The 18,953-nt window shown below is 42.7% G+C and overlaps 1 protein-coding gene across 3 annotated transcripts in view; it reads left to right on the forward strand.

Annotated features, from left to right (window-relative positions):
* The window catches only part of GKAP1 (G kinase anchoring protein 1), a 47,926-nt gene that overhangs the window by 18,415 nt on the left and 10,558 nt on the right, over positions 1-18,953 (forward strand). The window contains exons 4-10 of one of the 3 annotated variants that reach the window (XM_038769980.1): positions 2,726-2,803; positions 4,207-4,339; positions 6,793-6,815; positions 10,673-10,825; positions 11,380-11,481; positions 14,017-14,080; positions 17,505-17,575. In XM_038769980.1, coding sequence (XP_038625908.1) covers positions 2,726-2,803; positions 4,207-4,339; positions 6,793-6,815; positions 10,673-10,825; positions 11,380-11,481; positions 14,017-14,080; positions 17,505-17,575 — 624 coding nt within the window. The remainder of the gene's footprint in view (positions 1-2,725; positions 2,804-4,206; positions 4,340-6,792; positions 6,816-10,672; positions 10,826-11,379; positions 11,482-14,016; positions 14,081-17,504; positions 17,576-18,953) is intronic. The other 2 variants (XM_038769978.1, XM_038769979.1) reach the window with 2 other exon arrangements.

The raw sequence follows: 18,953 nt of genomic DNA on the forward strand, positions 1-18,953 counted from the left end.
ACAGTGTTTGGCGCATAGTAAGTGCTTAACAAGTACCACTATTATTGTTATTTTCCCACATATTTATTTGGGACTGGAAACTAAACTCTTGGTTACATAAAGCTGGACTCACTCTCCAGGGACTCTGCCTTTTCTCCGATGGCATCTCAGGGGACATCTTTGTCTGGGACTTGCTAGGGGTAGATTGGGAAAGAGTAAATAAAACTGAGAAGCAGCACGTTCTAGTGGAAAGGGCACAGTCCTGGGATTCAGAGGACCTGAGTTCTCATCCCAACTCCTCCACCTGCCTGCTGTGGGTCAAGTCACAACTTCTCTGTTCCTGTTTCGTCATCTGTAAAATGGGAAAATCCTAGTCCCTCCTACTTAAACTATGAGTCCTTTCCACTAGGCCACACTGCTACTCTTTTCCTCTTCCCTCCAGTGCCCGCCCCATTCCCCCTTCCCCAAGGTGACCAAACCCCCAAAGGATTCTGGGATCTCTAATCCTTAGCTGGCATAAACACAAAGGGGTTTTGGAGGCAATTTTCTACTTTTTAGCTCTTAGATCAAATGCTCAATGTTTATCAGTGATTGAATATTCAGACTGTCAACTTTTGCTAAAGGTATGTTTAATCAAAAGAACCATGGGCTGTGTAGGAAAGTGATAAGCAGATTTCATGGTGTAACAGGAAGTTTAAAAAGGTCAAGCTCTTTGGTCAAGCTCACAAGTTTGATGCTTCAGTTAGTCTGGAGTGCACCAACTGTGGCTTCAGATTCCCAAGAGGAAAAATTAGCTGAATGGTTCTTTCTTTAGCTTCAAAGGAAGGTGACAATGTTAAGAGCTAGATCTAGTTTTTCCAAAGTGATTAATTTGTTCCTTCTGCATAAGGAATACATAATGAAGGTAAAGTCGTCTTGAGTGGGGTTAATCATTTTAGGTAGGAAAAAGTGAATTCACCCCTCTCTCCCTCGAGAAGTAGTAGTAGTAAGCTCTTGACCATTGGCCTTAAGGTGCTCAATCAGCTCTCTCTTACCTATCTACTGTGTTCTCCCACATCAGTCTGCTTGCCGTCTTTGTTCCTTTTAAGCTCACTTACTCACAGTGCCTCATTCTTGTGTCTCCCACTTCCTACCTGGCCCCATGCCTACCCCCATACCTGGAACTCCCAATCTCTGTAGATCCACTAGACCCCAGCACGGCCTAGTGAAAAGCATGGAGGACTCAGTCAGGAGACTTGGCCTGGTATGTGACCTTGAGCAAATCACTTTGAAGCACCTCTCTGTGCTTCAGCTTCCTTATCTCTGAAATGGGGAGAAAATACCTGTTCTCCCTCCTTCCTTATTATTATTATGGTATTTGTTAAGTGTTTACTATGTGCCAGGCACTGTACTAAGCACTGGGGTGGATACAAGCAACTCAGGTTGGACACTGTCCCTGTCCCACATGGGGCTCACAGTCTCCATCCCCATTTTACAGATGAGGTAACTGAGGCCTAGATAAGTGAATTGCCTTGCCCAAGGTCACACAGCAGACAAGTGGCAGAGCCGGGATTACAGCTCATGACGTTTCTAGACTGTGAGCCCGTTGTTGGGTAGGGACCGTCTCTATATGTTGCCAACTTGTACTTCCCAAGCGCTTAATACAGTGCTGTGCACACAGTAAGCACTCAATAAATATGATCGAATGAATAAATGAATGACGTTCTGACTCCCAGGCCCATGCTCTATCCACTATTCCATGCTGCTTCTCTCCTTGACTGTGAGCCCCTTGTGGGACAAGGACTGTGTCCAGTCTGATTATCTTGAAGCTACCCCGGCACTTAGCACATAGTATGTGCTTTATTATTATTATTACTGCTGCTACTACAGCTCACCCCATCTTCAAATCCTTCCTGAAATCACATTCATTCAGTCATATTTACTGAGCGCTTACTGTGTGCAGAGCACTGTACTAGGCACTTGGGAGAGTACAATACAACAATAGACATCTTCTCCAAGAAGCCTTCCCCAATTAATCTTTCTCCCCACCTATTTGTAAATTCTTTCAGTACCTGCCTCCTCCCCTAGACTGTAATCTCCTTGAGGGCAAGGATCGTGTCTACCTACTCTATGGTCCTCTCCCAAGTACTTAGTACAGTGCTTTGCACCGAGTAGGCATCCAATTAATGCTGTCGGTTGATTGGTATTTGAGTGCTTGTTGAGTGCATTTTAATGATAATAATAATAATAATGGCATTTATTAAGCACTTATTATGTGCAAAGCACTGTTCTAAGTGCTGGAGAGGTTACAAGGTGATCAGGTTGTCCCACGTGGGGCTCACAGTCTTCATCCCCATTTTACAGATGGGGGAACTGAGGCTCAGAGAAGTTAAGTAACTTGCCCAAAGTCACACAGCTGACAAGGGGCGGAGTCAGGATTAAAACCCATGACCTCTGACTCCAAAGCCCGGCCTCTTTCCACTGAGCCACACTGCTTTTCTGCATGACCGTGAAATGACGTGAGACTTGTGCACCTGTCCAGGGCATGAACCCGATAGTTCTGGATCCTCAGGGATGTTTCAGCAGGGACAATACCTTTGGGAAAACCTCAGCCATCCCCATTTGCTTCTTTTCTTGTACATATTGGCTCAGTCAATTTAATCGTATTATTTTGCAAAGGCGGACAAAGGTTTATGATGTGTTGGTATTAACTATTGTTGTGCTTTCATAAAAGCCCTTTTGAGTCTTTTCTTTTTCTTACCTTCAGTTTACATCAGAAATGTTTGAAGCAGACCTTGAAAAGGCATTACTGCTAAGCAAACTGGATTATGAGGAACACAAAAAGGTATTTTTGTATTAATGAATCTGAACATATTAGAAGCCCAACTCACCAGGCATTAAGGCCTTGCTTCACCCAATTTGATTCTTGGAATTTTTAAAAGGCATTTTTGATTTCTTCCAGACAGCCTATTTCTTTCATAAGCCAACTGTTGTTTGTTAAGTATGTTTTTCTCATAAGATAATAGAGGATGGAGAACTGTGAAGTGAAAGTTGACTAGTAATTTTGGGAAACAAACCAAAAGAGTTTTCATTGTCTCCTGAGAGAGGGGCTAGGTTATAGGTATTTTAGAAAAAGGAATAAAGTGGATAGATTTTTATGGCTTAAATCTTCATTTTCTGCCTTTTATGAAGTGCGAGGAAACAAAACACGCCTTTCAGCAAAGTACCAATAATTTAAAGCTTCAGATTCAGTTGGAGGAGCCCTCTCACTGATTAAAAATGACCCCTTTTGTTGTGTAGAGTCGTGTTTGGAGAGGGGAAGTTATTCTTCAACAATTTTTCTTACACTGGAAAGAAAATATCCAGCCACCTTGTCTTCATAGAGTAAATTCCTTCTTATGTCTGTTATTCACCTTTGCATTTGTAACTTCCGAATTAAGTTTTATGAGTGTATGTCTTAATGTTCGAACCAATCAAATTTTAATTACCCGACCTATTTTCTTACCCTCCTGATCCTCCCTCTAAACATTTCACCACTCATTAGCCTTTCCACCACAGGTCAGCCAGGGAGAGGAGGGGAAATTCAAATCAAATAATTTTGCTATGTACTTGTTGGTTTTCTAACCGAAAGAGACAATGAGAAGAGAGGTTGAGAGCAGGTTGAAGTAGTTGTTCTCTTCCCTCATTACTATAATCAAGTTACTCTGGTACCTTACTGTTGCTTTTTGTTCAGAGCTATTCCCTCTCCCCTCTCCCCCACCCCCCGTGCCCCAAAAAAACCAAACCAAAAAACTACTCAATTATTTCTTAAAATTATTTTATGGTAACTCCTGAATTTTGGATGGCCCATGCTAAAGTCCTCCCTGACTAACTTCCAACTGTGGAAAAACTGTCAATGAGGCAGTTTCGATTTAGAATAATAATCTGCACGAAGCTAATGAATGAATCTATGCGATAGGCTTGACATTGGTCCAGTATAGTACATTTACTTTTTTTAGATCTAAAGATTGATTTTTAAAAAGTAATCTTGATGAACGTTGGTAACATTGACTTGGCTGTTTGAGCTACTGTGTAAACAGCTGCATTTGGAGCTTCAAAAATAGACTTGTTTCCTTCAGTTAATTAGTCTGGAGTAAAAGGGATCATGTTCAAAGCCCTCATGATTATTTTTGTAAAATGTAGCGTTTTGATTGTTTTGGAAAGAGCTTGAAAATTAATGTACTAAAATGTTTTTGTATTCTCTTGTAGGAATATAAAAATGTTGAAAATGCTTCACTTCTGCCAAAGGGGGTGAATAAGAAAGAAAAAAAGAAGAGCCATCAGGGAAAAGACAAACCTCTAAAAGTATCATTGAAAGATTTTCAATCAGAAGCCAATATAGGTTTGGATTATTTTGTGCTTCATGAATTAAAATCTTCTCTGGAGTTGACTATAGGACATAAGACTATTCACCAGATTTTGAACAAAATAGCAACTTTTATCTCACTTATTTGGAGCACAATCTATTTTTTAAAAATTCATTTTGAAATATGGTACAGCCAGATTGGGGGTTTAATAATTTTAAGACCCAAGATGGCACACTTATCATATATCTTTTCCTACATTTGAGTGCTCCTACCTCTTTTAAGCCTAGTTTATCAGATGAACTGTAACAAAGAGTAATTGTGTGGTTTTTCCAAAAGTCATATCGAAACCCATAACTTTATCTTCCTTTTACTCGAGATAGCTTTTACATTAAGCAAAACAGTGGTGCCCAGTTTCATTTCATCTATTGCTTCTCAGCCTCTCCTTCCAAGGGAGCTAGAGGTGGGAATTAGAAAGAAACAAAAACCTCTATCTGGCTTCTTAGGTGCCAGCAGTTTGTTTCAAAGGCAGGAGGTTCCAGGGACCTAGAGGCAGAGTCAGGGTTGGGTACCCAGATTTCGAGACTGCAGTGAAATGAGAGAGAGACCTAGAGAGAGAATGATTTGGATAAGAGCCATCAATCAACCCCTTTGATTAAGTGATTGAGGGGCCTGAGCTCAAATCTCAGATTTTACAGGGGAAAAGTAAAGGGCTTCACCTAACTCCCCATCTCCCAAATCTTCAACACTAATCCCGAGATCGGGTAATCACTCCCCCGCCCATGATTCTTCCCGCTGGTCGGTTTTAGAATCCTAGCTTTAATCAAATTACGTTCTTTAGTGAAGCTAAAAACAGAATTACATGGTTTTTCTAATTATAGAAAGCAGTGAACCTGGCACCAGCATATGTTAGCCAACCGGAGAGAGCGTGCCTTTTACAAACAGAGCATTTTATTTACCCAGTCTAAACACATCTGTGAACTGAATCTGGAAGGGGAAGGCCTCAGGAATTGGCTTCTTATTCCAATCAGATAATAAGCTGTCTTCTCTCTGGTGTCACGTCACTTCCTAGGAGTAAGGTGCTTTCAGAGAGATGTGTTCACTCAGGATGCTTAAATTCTCATTTAGTGCTTGGATTAGCAATTTTCCATCCACATGGTAGAGGGTGGAATGTGAAGCTGTCCTCAGCATGTCACCTCTTGGCTCCTCTTGCTTAGACCTTTGTTTTATAATCCCAGTTGAGTTCACCGGTGCCTCCATTTGGGCAACGGGTAGCGTGACTGCGGTAACTCTCAGGATGTGCTCTGTTCCCCTCCCCTCTCTCCGACCCCCAACACCTCCTCAGATGCCACCTCCCCGTCCCACTGGCTTGGCCCATCGAACAGAAGTTTGGCCACGACTCAATCGTGTCTGACTGCTATCCTGCGCTATTTAGTGCTAGAAAAATCTGAAGAAATAACCAGAAGCGTCCTCTCTAAAGCAGCTAACGTGCTGGGTTCCCAGTGAGCCGAGCACTAGGAAGAATCTTGCCAGGTGTAAGAAGCATTCTCTTAAGAAAGCACCTGATTGATTTAACTGTAAAGCATTATCTTATTGGTCAGTTAGGCAGACTGATGGCCTAAGAACACTAGCCTTTAAAAAAATGTTTTGTGTTACACTATTGCTTAAATTAGCTGCAACTGCTGTGTAATACCTGAGCCTGGACTTCTGTTCTGCCACTGCCAGAAATGCCTGAAACAATAGCCTAAAAAAAGGTGAGGTAAGATTATTTTTACTAGGTTCAAACTCCCTTATCAACTCTTTTCCAGCACGAGTGCACTGATTCGGGTGCCAGAATCTTGTTCCCACATCCTTTAAATTAACTTATCGCTATCAAGGAATCAAAGTGTATTTGCCAAGTTATGTTTAAAATTTCTAAATTTAGATGACAACCTCTGTTCAGCAACGTGTACATTTTTTTAGCTGTTGTAAGAAAGAAATTGGTCTGATACCCACAAGAGGATGCCTCACATCAAGAGACGGGACCAAACCAAGGAGGCAAAAAACTGGTCATAGCTCCTGGTGCTTGGGCGGGCCCCACAACAGTCTTGAGCATTACAATGGAGCCTGTTGTGTGGTATTTCATTGACATTCAACTTGATCTTGGACACATTAATTGGACAGAATCATTTGTCGAGGTTCCTTAGCTCCCTGCTAGCTATCAGTGTGCTCTTCAAAGTAGAAAGTAAAGACCTACATACTTAAATCACTTTGTCGATCCCAAAATGCTTCTTACTTTGAAAAGTTTGAGAGATCTAGGCTAAAGCAATTGAACACTTGCATGTCGTAATGTAGCGTAACCAGAAAGGGCACATACAGTCAGGTTGAAAAAAATCTGGACAGTAAGCTGAATTCTAAATGTCCCTATTCAAGCTACCAAATGTTTAAACTCCTTTTTATCTGTTTTGATTTTTCTATTAAAAATAGTCAACTCTTTTCTTTCCTTTTACAGATCACCTTAGTAAAAAAAGTGAGGTAAGATTATTTTAACTAGGTCTTTGTTGTAGTAGATATTTTATTCTTTAACAAATGTCTTCATTAGTTAAAAAAAATTAGACCATGGTGCTTTTTAGAGAGAAACTTTATATGTGGGTGCCAAAAATTACATAACTAACACAACTGCAGCATCAGAGCAGATTTTTAAAGCAGTTCATTATCAGTGTAAAATTACATTCACCCATCAAATATCCTTATTTATATTTTACATGGAAGCAAAGTAGTAGGAAGCTGCACATTGTAACAGGAATGAATTTCTTGGTCAGTATTAAACGGTTGGTCTTACACGGAAATATAGCCTCTAGGATCTGCATGGGATTTAAAAGAGAATATGGAAGTTTTGGAAGTTGAAGTGAGTTCCAGATGAATTTCATGAATGACAGATCTCACTTGTCCACTAGAGGTCAGTACAAGCCTCCATCTTCGCTCAAGGGCGGTCTGTTATATTAATGCAGAATGGATGTTGCCCGATGAAAAATAGCCAAGGAGAGTTTCAGGGGGAGTAATAATAATAATTGTGGTATCTGTTAAGTGCTTACCATGTTCAGGCACTGTACTAAGTGCTCGAGGATCCCCTGTTGTTTGGTATTTCATCGGCGTTCAACCGATCTTGGATACATTAGTTGGACAGAATCATTTGTTGCAGTTCCTTAGCTACCCACTAACTATCAGTGGGCTCTTCAAAGTATCAATCAATCAGTTGAGCACTTACTATGTGCAGAGCACTGTACTAAGCACTTGGGAGAGTACAATATAACAATAAAGGGTTCCTTGCCCACAAGGAGCTTACAGTCTAGAGGAGAAGACAGACATTAAATAATTTACAATCAGTCATATTTATTGAGCGCTTACTATGTGCAGAGCACTGTACTAAGCACTTGGGAGAGTACAATATAACAATAAAGTGTTCCTTGCCCACAAGGAGCTTACAGTCTAGAGGAGAAGACAGACATTAAATAATTTACAATCAATCAGTCATATTTATTGAGTGCTTACTATGTGCAGAGCACTGTACAAGCAAATCGGGTTGGACACAGTCCCTGTCCCCCATCGGGCTCACAGTCTTCATCCCCATTTGACAGATGAGGTAACTGAGGCCCAGAGAAGAGAAGTGACTTGCCCAAGGTCATACAGCAGACAAGTGGGGGAGCTGGGATTAGAACCCAGGTCCTCTGACTCCAAGGCCCATGCTCTTTCTACTAGGGCCCTCCATCTCTCCTCCTGTAAGTTCCCCCAAGCTGTAACCAGCTCCCTTCTCTCCAATGCCAAGCCCCTAAAATCTTTTGGGTGAGTGGATGGTGGTGGTGGTGGTGGCTTTTACCTTGTTACCATAGTTAACTTCCAATGCCTTCAGTCACAATGTGTGCTTGCTGCTGCAGAGTGCAAATTTTCCTTTCTCTCTATGTCATTGGCTGGCTCCTTCTCGGGTCACAATTTAAGCCTTTTTCCATTGGGTTTGATTTTTGACTAGGAGCGTCTCTTTTTAGCATTGATTTTTATACTACCCACACAGCCAGGGAACGCACAGAATTCGGTTTTCAGTGCCTTAGACAACTTTTTGCCAAGGTTGATATGTGTTGGTGTATTTGAGGCACTGCGTTAATATGGTGAGAACAGTGTTAGGAGCTGCCAACAACAAAAACAACAGCATGGCAAGGAGCAGTCTTTGTGTTTCATTTATATATCATATACATAAGTATATGCGTATATATTTGTAGAAATCAGTCAATGGTATTTATTGAGCACTATGTTCAGAGCACTGTACTAAGCACTTGGGAGAGTACAGCATAACAATAAATGGACACATTCCCTGCCCACATTCTCCTCCACTAGAGGAGACAGACATTAATGTAAATAAATAATTTACAATCACTTACTGTGTGCGGAGCACTGTATTAAGCTCTCGGGAGAGTACAGTATAATGGAGTTGGCGAACTTGTTCCCTGCCCCTGAGGACCATACAGTCTAGAGAGGGAGACAGATGTGAATATAAATAAATAAATGATGGATGTGGACGTAAGTGCTGTGGGGTGAATAAAGGCTGCAAATCCTAATGTGAGGGTGATGCAGAAGGGAGTGGGAGTAGGGGAGATGGTGTCGTCAGGGAAGGCCTCTTGGAGGAGATGCAATTTTAATTAGACTTTGCTTGAGTAGGGGTGGTCACATAACTAATTTACGGACATGTAAATAATTTACAGATTGAGCGAAATACCTCAGTGTGATAGAGCAGCAGTGCCTTGGCATTATTTTTTGGTGCCTCAGACCAATATTTAGAAACCTTAGTGTGCTTTGAAAAGAGGCACCTCTGGAAATACTGGATTTAGAAAGCCTCCATATTTTGATTCAAACAAATGCCAGTCTCCTGAATTCTTTATAGAAGTAAGTTTGGGAATTCATTATCCTTCTGATATGTTTCATGCTCATTTCAGGAAGACTGCCTCATCAAATTAAGTACTGTCAAGGCTTCTGGCCATCCATCCCACCTTGTTTCATTTTGTAATCTGTTGATCAAGTTGTCCGAGAGAGTCATGTTTAAATGACGCTTTAAGGCTATTTCTCTTTGAGTCCTTGGCAAGGTCCTCTGAAAGTGCATTACATTATAAGCCAGTCATTTGTATTGTTATCAATACATCACTTTTTAACCGAGACATTCTAAGTGGGCCCTTAGAATTGTATAAGTTTCTGAAAACATGGTAGTTTCAGCTCAACTGGTGAAAAATCACAAGAACCAGAAGCCTTGTTCTGACTGGGCTGGATCAGTGGCCCACCTGGCCTACTGTTCCATCTCCGACAGTGGCCACAAGCTGCTTGAAGGTTGACCTCCTTGACGTTGATTCTAATGTTTGGGGGTTTCCCTATTTATCATCCCTAAGTCCCTCCACCTTCCTAACGTCCCCTCAGGTGTCCCAATATGAAACAACTCATTCGTGAATTTATCCAACCCCTGTTGGACTGACACATTTTTGGCCTGCACAACGTACTGCGGTAAAGAGGGCCCCGAGCCAACTACTTGCTTCCTTTTGTTTGTTTTGAACCAGTCCCCTTCAAGGTTCAATGTTTGTCTCCTCAGTGTTGTGAGATTGGGGGAGAGACAGTGCTGTGTTTCCATAGCTGGCACCCTTCATGATTTGATAGGCTTTAATTTTGCCCCCTCTCGGGTCTCTTCACTCAGGAAAGAGGCAGGCTAAACTCAGTGTGAATGCAGAGCATTGAGTTTGATACAATCCGTGCAATTCTGGATTGAAAGTAGCCTAACCTTTACGCCAGAATGAAAATGGGCGCTTCACACCTAGAGCTAGACCCTATATGGCCCATCTGAGAGACCCACAGATCCTCTGCAGCTCTCAGCCATTTCTAGAGGGGTGGGGGAGACAGAAGGCCAGTCGCCGTGTCCCTTCCCATTTCTCTGGGTCCTGGACCTCCCCAGTGGTGTCCAGAGTACTTGGAGTTGGGCAGAACTTCTAAGGGCAAAGGAGAAGAGGCTTTGGAAAAATCTGCTCAATGTGGATGAGGAGAAATTTTCATGTCAATTGTAAAAAAACTAAAGATGATGATAAGCTCGTACAGTAAATGATTGAAATGGCAATGGAGAGTTGAAACTCCTTGTGCTTTCTTTTCTTCTGGCATGCCTCCACCACCTCTCCTCCTTCTTCCCAAGGGAGGTGTGAGTTAAAGGAAGAGAAGAGTTTATGGGTGAGATTCCGATTCCCCAATTCTCATTGCTTCTGTGCTTCTACCTCTGACCTTCCCTTGATGGCAGGGTGAAGCCAGGTGATTCTCTTGAGTATGTTGACTTCTATGTGCAGTGATAATAAATCGCAATTCGTTGTTAACAGAAAATGAGCTCTTCCCAGACTTCATCTCCTGATGGAGGATTCTTCAATAGATTGGAAGATGATGTTCATAAAATTCTCATTAAAGAAAAGAGAAGAGAACAGCTCCCAGACTTTAATGAAACAAATAATTCTGTGGTCCTCAAACTGCCCCAGGCATGTAAACTAGCTGATTTTCTCTTAAAAGACAATGAATGGGTGGCCATTGAAATTTAAAAAATGAAATGATTTAAGGTTGTTTTTTTTCTTTTTTCCTGTTTACCATTCGATATAAAATATTACTGAATATGCTAGGTAATGGACGTATCCCCACCCAGTTACCTACTGAAAGTCAAAATGGTGATCAGCATTTTCCTACTTATAAAACTTGGTGCGCAAATATCCTCAGTAAGCAGTTAGTAGACATAGTAGTGATATTTATGGAGAACCTAGTGGAGCACGACTCACAATCTCCTCTGCCACTCTGTTACCCTCCTGATCCTACAATTTAGGGGGCTGTTGGGAAGAGAGCAAAGCTCTTTTCCACCATTCCAAAACGCATCAGAAGTCACGGTGGAGTCACCAGAAAATAAGTTTTTGGTCCTTAAAAATACATTTCCATTCATAAAGGATTTTCGTTTTCAACAAAGAATGAGGGAGAAGCAATTCTTATGGGAGTGTTCAGCGCTTCATGCAAATGGAGAGTAGTTCTAAAGTTTTTTTTTTTTTAGGAGTTGGCTTTGAAAGATGGGAGAATGGAAAGATTGAAATTGGATCTTGAAAAGAAAGATGCAGAAATACAGAAGTTGCAAAATGTGATCACTCAGTGGGAGGTTTGTATGGTTATAAATAGGAAAAAGTGTTCCACGTCTTTTAGCCATCCTATTTCTTAACTACAAATACTTTGTTTCTTTTTTGAATATGGATTAAAAGGGTCTAAGGTCTTGCGATTGAGGATCCTCAGAGATTGTCACTCTAGCAATGTGCACTGCGTTGGCTCTCTTCACTCTTCTCCACACCCTCTGTTCTTTCCCTTCCATACCCAAGGGAGTGGATCACTAAGCTTTTGAAACAAAATGAAAAGAAAAATGAATCAGCTTTCTCAGAAGAGAATGGAACTTCACTTGTTAATTTATCTTGATTTTTTCATTTCAAGGATACCTTTTCTGAAGCATCTTTTGATTTGACAAATATGGTATTTGGAAACTTTTGTTAGGCAAAAAAACTTACAATTTTCTTATTAGGAGGGATTAAAATGCAAGGCTATGAATTGAAAACCAAAATAATAGACTTTTTTCCATCCCATTTCACTTAGTCAACGGTATTTACTGAGCGCTTACTGTGTACAGAGCACTGTACTAAGTGTCTGGGAGAGGACAGTACAATAGAGTTAGTAAATACGATTCCCTGCCCATAAGGAGCTTACATTTTGCTTTGGGGGACAAAATTAAAATCAGTTACAGATAGGGAGAAGAATAATAGTGGAGCACCAGTAAATTATTGGGAATATTGCTATAGAATGAGAGGCTTTTCCATTGAAGAATTTGTAGAATGAAAAATGCATTTTCATTCTAGTTTCCAAAAATGTAAATGATATTCTCATAACACTGGCTTGACAAAAACCAGTTGTTTTAGAAGAGAAGGAAGAATCGTACCTTTCTTTAAAACAGATTTTTTTCAAGTAAGCAAAACACTTTGGTAGTTTGCTCTCCTGCTAGTAAAGTACGCTTATAATAGAAACTACTTCTATTCATCAGCCTGTCGTGTGAGGGCAATGTGAAAAACATTCTTAGCCTCGTGGATGATATACTGGGGACATTTTCTCCATTGGTTTGTTCCCCAAAGTTTGCATTTTTGCATATAATTTGTGTATGAAAGTAGCGATGTCTAGAGCTGTGAAAGAGAATATAAGCAGAAATAAATCAAAGAGGAGGTAGTACAGAAAAGCCTCATGACTTCAGACTCAGTAAATCAGTAATATTTATTAAGCACCTGTTGTGGGCAGAGCATGGTGCTAAGCACATGGGAAAGTACCCTAGAACTAGTAGACATGATCCCTGTCCTCAGGAATTTACAATCTAGCAGGGGAGACAGATCCTAAAATAAAATCCAATGAGGAGGAAACAATAAGAGTATAAAGAGATGTATGTAAGTGGTCCGAAGGGTGGTATGTAAGCATCAAGGTTGTAGGTGATGCGGAAGTGCTGGAGTGTCAGTAGGGGTTGGGGGAAAGGGGATAGGGTGAGGGAGATGTGAGATTAATCAGGGAAGGCCTCCTGGAGGAGGTGGGCTTTCAGAAGAACTCTGAAGATGGGAACAGCAGTGATCCTCCAGATGTGAAGGCAGGAAGGGAGTGTGTGAGCAAGGGGTTGGCAAGGAGAGAGCCCCAATCTCAGGTATTAAAAAGTCCAAAAATTGAGAAGTTGATTTTTAAATTGAGTTTTTGTCTCTTTTTGTCTTTGCATGTGTCTCTGTGTCTGTCTTTGCATCTCTGGCTGTGCGCTGAACTTCCGGTATCTCTACTGTTCTTTCTGTCTGTCACAATCTGTAGGCAGTTGAGTGGATGAGCACATTCTTGGTGACTCTTCTGTCTGAGTCCCCCTGCTGCCTCAAACTGTTCTCCAGGTTGGGGCTTTGTTCACCTCAGGTAGTTTGAAGCTTCCCCTTGTAGCTCAGAAGCACCTACCCTTGGCTTATAAGGCAAAGAAAGTAGCAGTGGTGGTGGGTGGGTGTATGGGGGGGTGTCAGTACCATGTTCAAGTGAGCATGAAATTCCTGCCAAATGGGCCTGATTCCGTGAGGTTTTTCTGCACATTTACTTCTAAATACTTCATTAGTCACAGAAGCCCCATGTTAAGAAAAGATAGTTCAGGCTTGGGTCTTAACAGGGAAGCTTCTGCTCCACATTTGCACTTTGGGTTTGGAACAACGGTTTTTGTCGATAGTACCCTGAGTAGGGAGTAGCTCTGTGTCCTCTTCCTTTTTCCCTAATTCCAAGACTCCCAGCCCAGGGGCTTCCCCATCTACTTCCTCTCCTGGTCATTTCCCGGTCCGCCTCTTGAAGGGTGCTGGCCCGAGGTCACAGGGCTCCAGATAAAGGCAGGAGAGAGATGGATTCCCAACTCCTCTCTGGGGATTCCTGGATCCCAAGAATGACTTCCAGCCCACCGGGGAGGGGTCTGGAGAAATTTCTGTGGGGGGAATCGGGCCATTTGGCAACTGCTCTAATTCCTCCCCAGTTCTGCCCTAAATGTATTTGTTTCTGCAGGGATACCTAGAGTTTTTTGCTTCTGAAGTTGCTATGGGTTGACTCACAGGTCGCGTTTATCATCCTTTCTATTTCAAAACTGAATCTCTTTGAATACTAGGTGAAATATAAAGAAGTAAAATCAAGAAATACACAGCTGTTGAAAATGCTACAGGAAGGCGAAAGTGAGTAATGAGTGTTCTCTTAATAATAATAATGGACTAAAGCATTGAATCTGCTCACCCTCTCCTACTTTACCTCACTGATTTCTTACTACAACCCAGTCTGCTCCTTTTGCTCCTAGAATGCCCATCTACCTGGATCTCATCTACCTCGCAGCTGACCCCTTCCTTGCCCACTACCTCCATCTGGCCTGGAACACCCACCCCCTTCAGAACAGTGCTCCAGTGCTTAGAACAGTGCTTGGCACATAGTAAGTGCTTAACAAACACCATCATCATTATTATATCCAACAACAGACCACCACTCTCCCCACCTTCAAAGCCTAATTAACATCACATCTCTTTCAAGAGGCCTTCCCTACTTAAGCCCCCCTTTCTCCTCCTCCCTCTCCCTTCTGCATCACCTCAGCACTTGGATCTGTCCCCTTTAAGCACTTGATATTCACCCCACCCTCAGTCCCACAGCACTTACGTATATATCCGTAATCTATTTTCATGTCTACCTCCCCCTCTGGACTGTGAGCTCCTTGTGGGCAGCGAATATGTCTCCCAACTCTATTATACTGTGCTCTCCCAAGAGCTTTGTACCAGTGCTCTTCCCACAGTAAGTGCTCAGGAAATACCATTGATTAACTGGGTATTTGTTAAGTGCTTGCTATGTGCCAAGTACTGTACTAAGCCCTGGAGTTAATCAGTTTTATGGAGATCTTGTATATTGTGTTTCACTTTGGAAGATTTTTATTTGATGTAAGCTTTCACACAAACGTTTTTAAGCAGTTTTGACACGCAGGTCCAGGCAAGCTAAGTCATGCATCCTAATTAGATGGGGACTGGAGAAGGTTGTATTGAATCAGTACCAGCCAAGTCCATTCTCCTCTTTTCCTTTCCTCTTCTCCCCAAGTCTGGCATCCTTAGCTAAGGAATTGGGGGGAGGAGACGGTGAGGTGCCAATGGGCCCCCAGCAAAGCAGCCATCGAGTTCCTCCACCAACACCACTCCCAGTTCAAGGAGTTCCAATCACCTCACGGGTGTGGCTTGGCTGGAAAAGCAGCTGTGCTGGGTGATTGGCGATGAGTCATTCCTTTGGCAGCATGATATTGCAAAGCTGCATGATATTGCAAAGCTGACTGATCGAGCTTTGACGTAATAATAGTGGCAATAATTGTGGTGTTTAAGTGCTGGGGTGCGGACAAGATCATCAGGTCCCACATAGGGTAGATACAAAGTTAGAGTCCCCATCCCACATGGAGTAGGAGGGAGAGCCGGGATTGAATTCCTATTTTCCAGATGAGGAAACTGAGACCCAGAGAAGTGAAGCGACTTGCCCAGGGTCACACGGCAGGCAAGAGGCAGATTCTGGGGGTGAGGTATCAAAGTGCTTAAGAGGTAAAGACCCAAGTGCCTAGGCAACGCAGAAGGAAGGGCAGATAGCATAGGGGAATGAGATGTTAGGGGAGGCTCCTTGGGGGAGATACAATTTTAGTAGGGCTTTGAAGACCCAGAGAGTGGTGGTCCGTCGGATATGAAGGGGGAGGGAGTTCCAAGCCAGAGAGAGGATGTGGGCAAGGGGTCAGCAGTGAGATAGATGAGATTGAGGTACAGTGAGTAGGTTGGAGTTAGAGGAGTGAAGTGTGTGGGCTGGATTGTAGTGGGCAATCAGCGAGGTGAGGTAGGAGGCAGAGAGCGTTGATTGAGTGCCTTCAAGCTGACGATAAGGAGTTTGATACGAAGATTGGATGGGCAGACTTTGGAGGAGTGGGGAGAAGTGGACTGAATGGTTTTTTTTTTTTTTTGAAAAATGAACCAGACAGCCGAGCGAAGTACGGACTGGAGTGGGTATAAGTGGTTGTGTGTGTGTGGGTGCCCTTGGTCAAGGCGTGATGCTGCTAAGTATCCTTGCCTCCGCCTTATTTAACTCTCCCGAAAAGTACTTCGTGCTTTTGTAGTTTTACAGTGTTTGATATGTTAAAGGGTGGAAAGCGCTCTGCTAGCAGTGGACAGAACCGTAATACAGGAGTGTGGGTCAAAAAGTGTCACTGAGGGGTTTTTGAATCATCAATCCCCTGACCCATTTCCACTGAGCCAGAAACCCAAGGTTCTGGAAGGACACAATACCCATGTTAATCGCACAAATTCCTGTATTCAGGCTTGCTAAGTCAGCTTTGGTTATATTTCCATGGTGCTGATTCTTGGTGAGTCAACTTCCAGTATCCGGAATTTGTCATTCCTCCATTCCTTTTCACCTTTGAAAGATGTAGGACAACGGTCATTGTAATAGTAGTAGTAACCGTGTGCCGCTTGAGCTAGAAACACACCTGGAATTTCAATTTCTGGTGCTTTACCCAAACTGTGGGCTGTTGGGATTTCAGGGCGCACTCTTCTCACACTTGCACGATTGCAATGTAGGAATTCCCAAATGCACCGCATAGATGTTTTAAGTGCCTCCCCGGATTAGCCAGGGGAGAGCCGAACCCAACTGGATTTTTGGGAGACCCAGTCCGGCCCCTGGGTGCAAGACTCTAGCCAGAGACTCCTCCAGGGTGGAAACCTGCCTTTTTCCTACCCTTTCCCACGGAAGATGGCAGTCTTCAAGGCGGACGCTGCATGGATTTGGGTCAGGGCAATGTCCTGCAGCATATAACCAAAGGCCTCCGCCAAATGCAAATGGGGAAGTGTTTCAGCTCCCTCCGCAGACCTCTGAATTTTCAATCCCATCGAGGTTAAGGCAACCGTGGGGTTAAGTCTGTTTTACTGGAAGGTTGCCTATTGACGGGTAAGCAGGGGGAATACATTTCGGTCGAATCTGCGTGATGGTCAGAAAAAAAAAATGATGCTCCCCATCAATAAAAGCAAATAAAGGGCACTTTTTATTGGAAATCTGTTCCATGACCATTTTTAGAGGGTTCAAGTTCTTCTATCTTAAAGAATGGTTGAAGACTTCCAGTAGCCTATTTGGTGCAACCTTTTTGTACTGTCACCAACCTGTGCCCATCTTCTCGTTGGTAGTTGAAAAACTTTACGAGAGCCATAAGAAACTTATGCAGTCGACCTTTTAACTCTGCTGTACAAATAATGATACATATTGAGCACCCAGTGCACTATACTAAGCACCTGTAAAGTAATGTAAAGTGCCTGTAAAATTTCTGAAGAAACAGGTGGTTCACAAGTTCAACTCTTGATGATTAAAAACTATCCAGGATCAGGAACTACTGTACTTAACGTAACATAGGTGTTGGAGAGAAAATTGTGAGGTTGTGTTTCTCGAGATGGACATACATATAATAATAATAATGGTATTTGTTAAGTGCTTACTACGTGACAAGCACTGTTCTAAGTGCTGGGGGGGATATAAGGCAGTAAATACACCTTGAAGAGCTACGTATCTTTGGAGAACTTGAGATTCTGATTTTCCTTCTTTCTTTCTCAGTGAAAGATAAAGCAGAGATCCTTTTTCAGATTGATGAATCACAAAGTATCAAGAATGAGCTAACTTTACAGGTAAGAAATCTCAGGGGGCAGGCAAAATTTTCAGTTGAAGCCCCTCTCCAAGGGGGCTACCGAGTGCTGCATCTGAACACCGGTTCCCCCCACCCCCCACCACACACTTTGAGCATGCCACTTCCCTCAGCATCTTAAAAAAAAAAAGTGCTGGAGGCTTCAGTCAGGAATTAGGGGCCGTAGGGGGAGATTGGGGGGTGGAAATGGAGGTTCGACATGCAGGGGAAGGAGCACATTTTAGACACCTCCTTCCATCCCTCCTGCATTGCAAAGTGGAATACCTAGATTCCACTTTTTTTTTTTGAAAAAAGGTACTTCTACGTGCTCACTATGTGCCAGGCACTGTACTAAATGCTTGGGTAGATACAAGCTAATCAGTTTGGACACCATCCATGTCTCATGTGGGACTCATAGCCTTAATCTCCATTTTTCCAGATGAGGTAACTGAGGCACAGAGAAGTGAGTCTTTCCCAGGGTCACACGGCAGACATGTGGCAGAGCGGGTATTAGAACCCAGGTCCTTCTAACTCCCAGGCCCATGCGGTATCCACTAGGCCACTTATTTAGAAAGGGAGAAAATATATGTGGGATTTTTTTCTTTGTACCTGTCTTTAAATCAAATTGTTAGAGTCAGCATAAATCAGAATGCTTCTCATTGTATTGCAGTGTATGAAGTAACTGTACTAGATTATTCTTCGATCAAATTTATTAAATACAGTGAAAGTAGGGGGCCAGTGTCCCTGAGATAGGGGAGAGAGGCTATATCTCAGTACTGTCCCAAGTGCTTAGTACAGTGATTGATTGATTGATTGCCCAATAAGTACGATTGAATGAATGAATGAAAGGTAATGTGATCAAGATTGGGGACTTCCATCTCCCACATTTTTTTCCTCAGTGTGTCCCTCCCTGTTTTTCTCTCTTTTAATGGTATTTACTAAGCCAGGGATTGATCACTGTGGGTCAAACACTGTTCTAAGCACTGGAGTAGATACAATTGTATTAGGTTGGACACAGTCCCTGCCCGGCATGGGGCTCACAGTCTAAGTAATAATGGTATTAAGCGCTTACTACGTGCCAAGCACTGTTCTAAGCACTGGAGTAGATACAAGGTAGTCAGGTTGGACACAGCCCCTGTTCCACATGGGGCTCACGGTCTCGATCTCCATTTTACAGATAAGGTAACTGAGGCCCAGAGAAGTGAAGTGACTTGCCCAAGGTCACATGGCAGATAAGTGGTGGAGTCAAGATTAGAACCCATGACCTTCTGACTCCCAGGTTTGGGCTCTATCCAGTACCTGCCCCACATTGGGCTCACAGTCTTCATCCCCATTTGGCAGATGAAGGAACTGGGGCCGAGAGAAGGGAAGTGACTTGCCTA

The sequence above is a fragment of the Tachyglossus aculeatus genome, chromosome X4 (assembly GCF_015852505.1).
Source record: "Tachyglossus aculeatus isolate mTacAcu1 chromosome X4, mTacAcu1.pri, whole genome shotgun sequence".
NCBI lineage: Eukaryota > Metazoa > Chordata > Mammalia > Monotremata > Tachyglossidae > Tachyglossus > Tachyglossus aculeatus.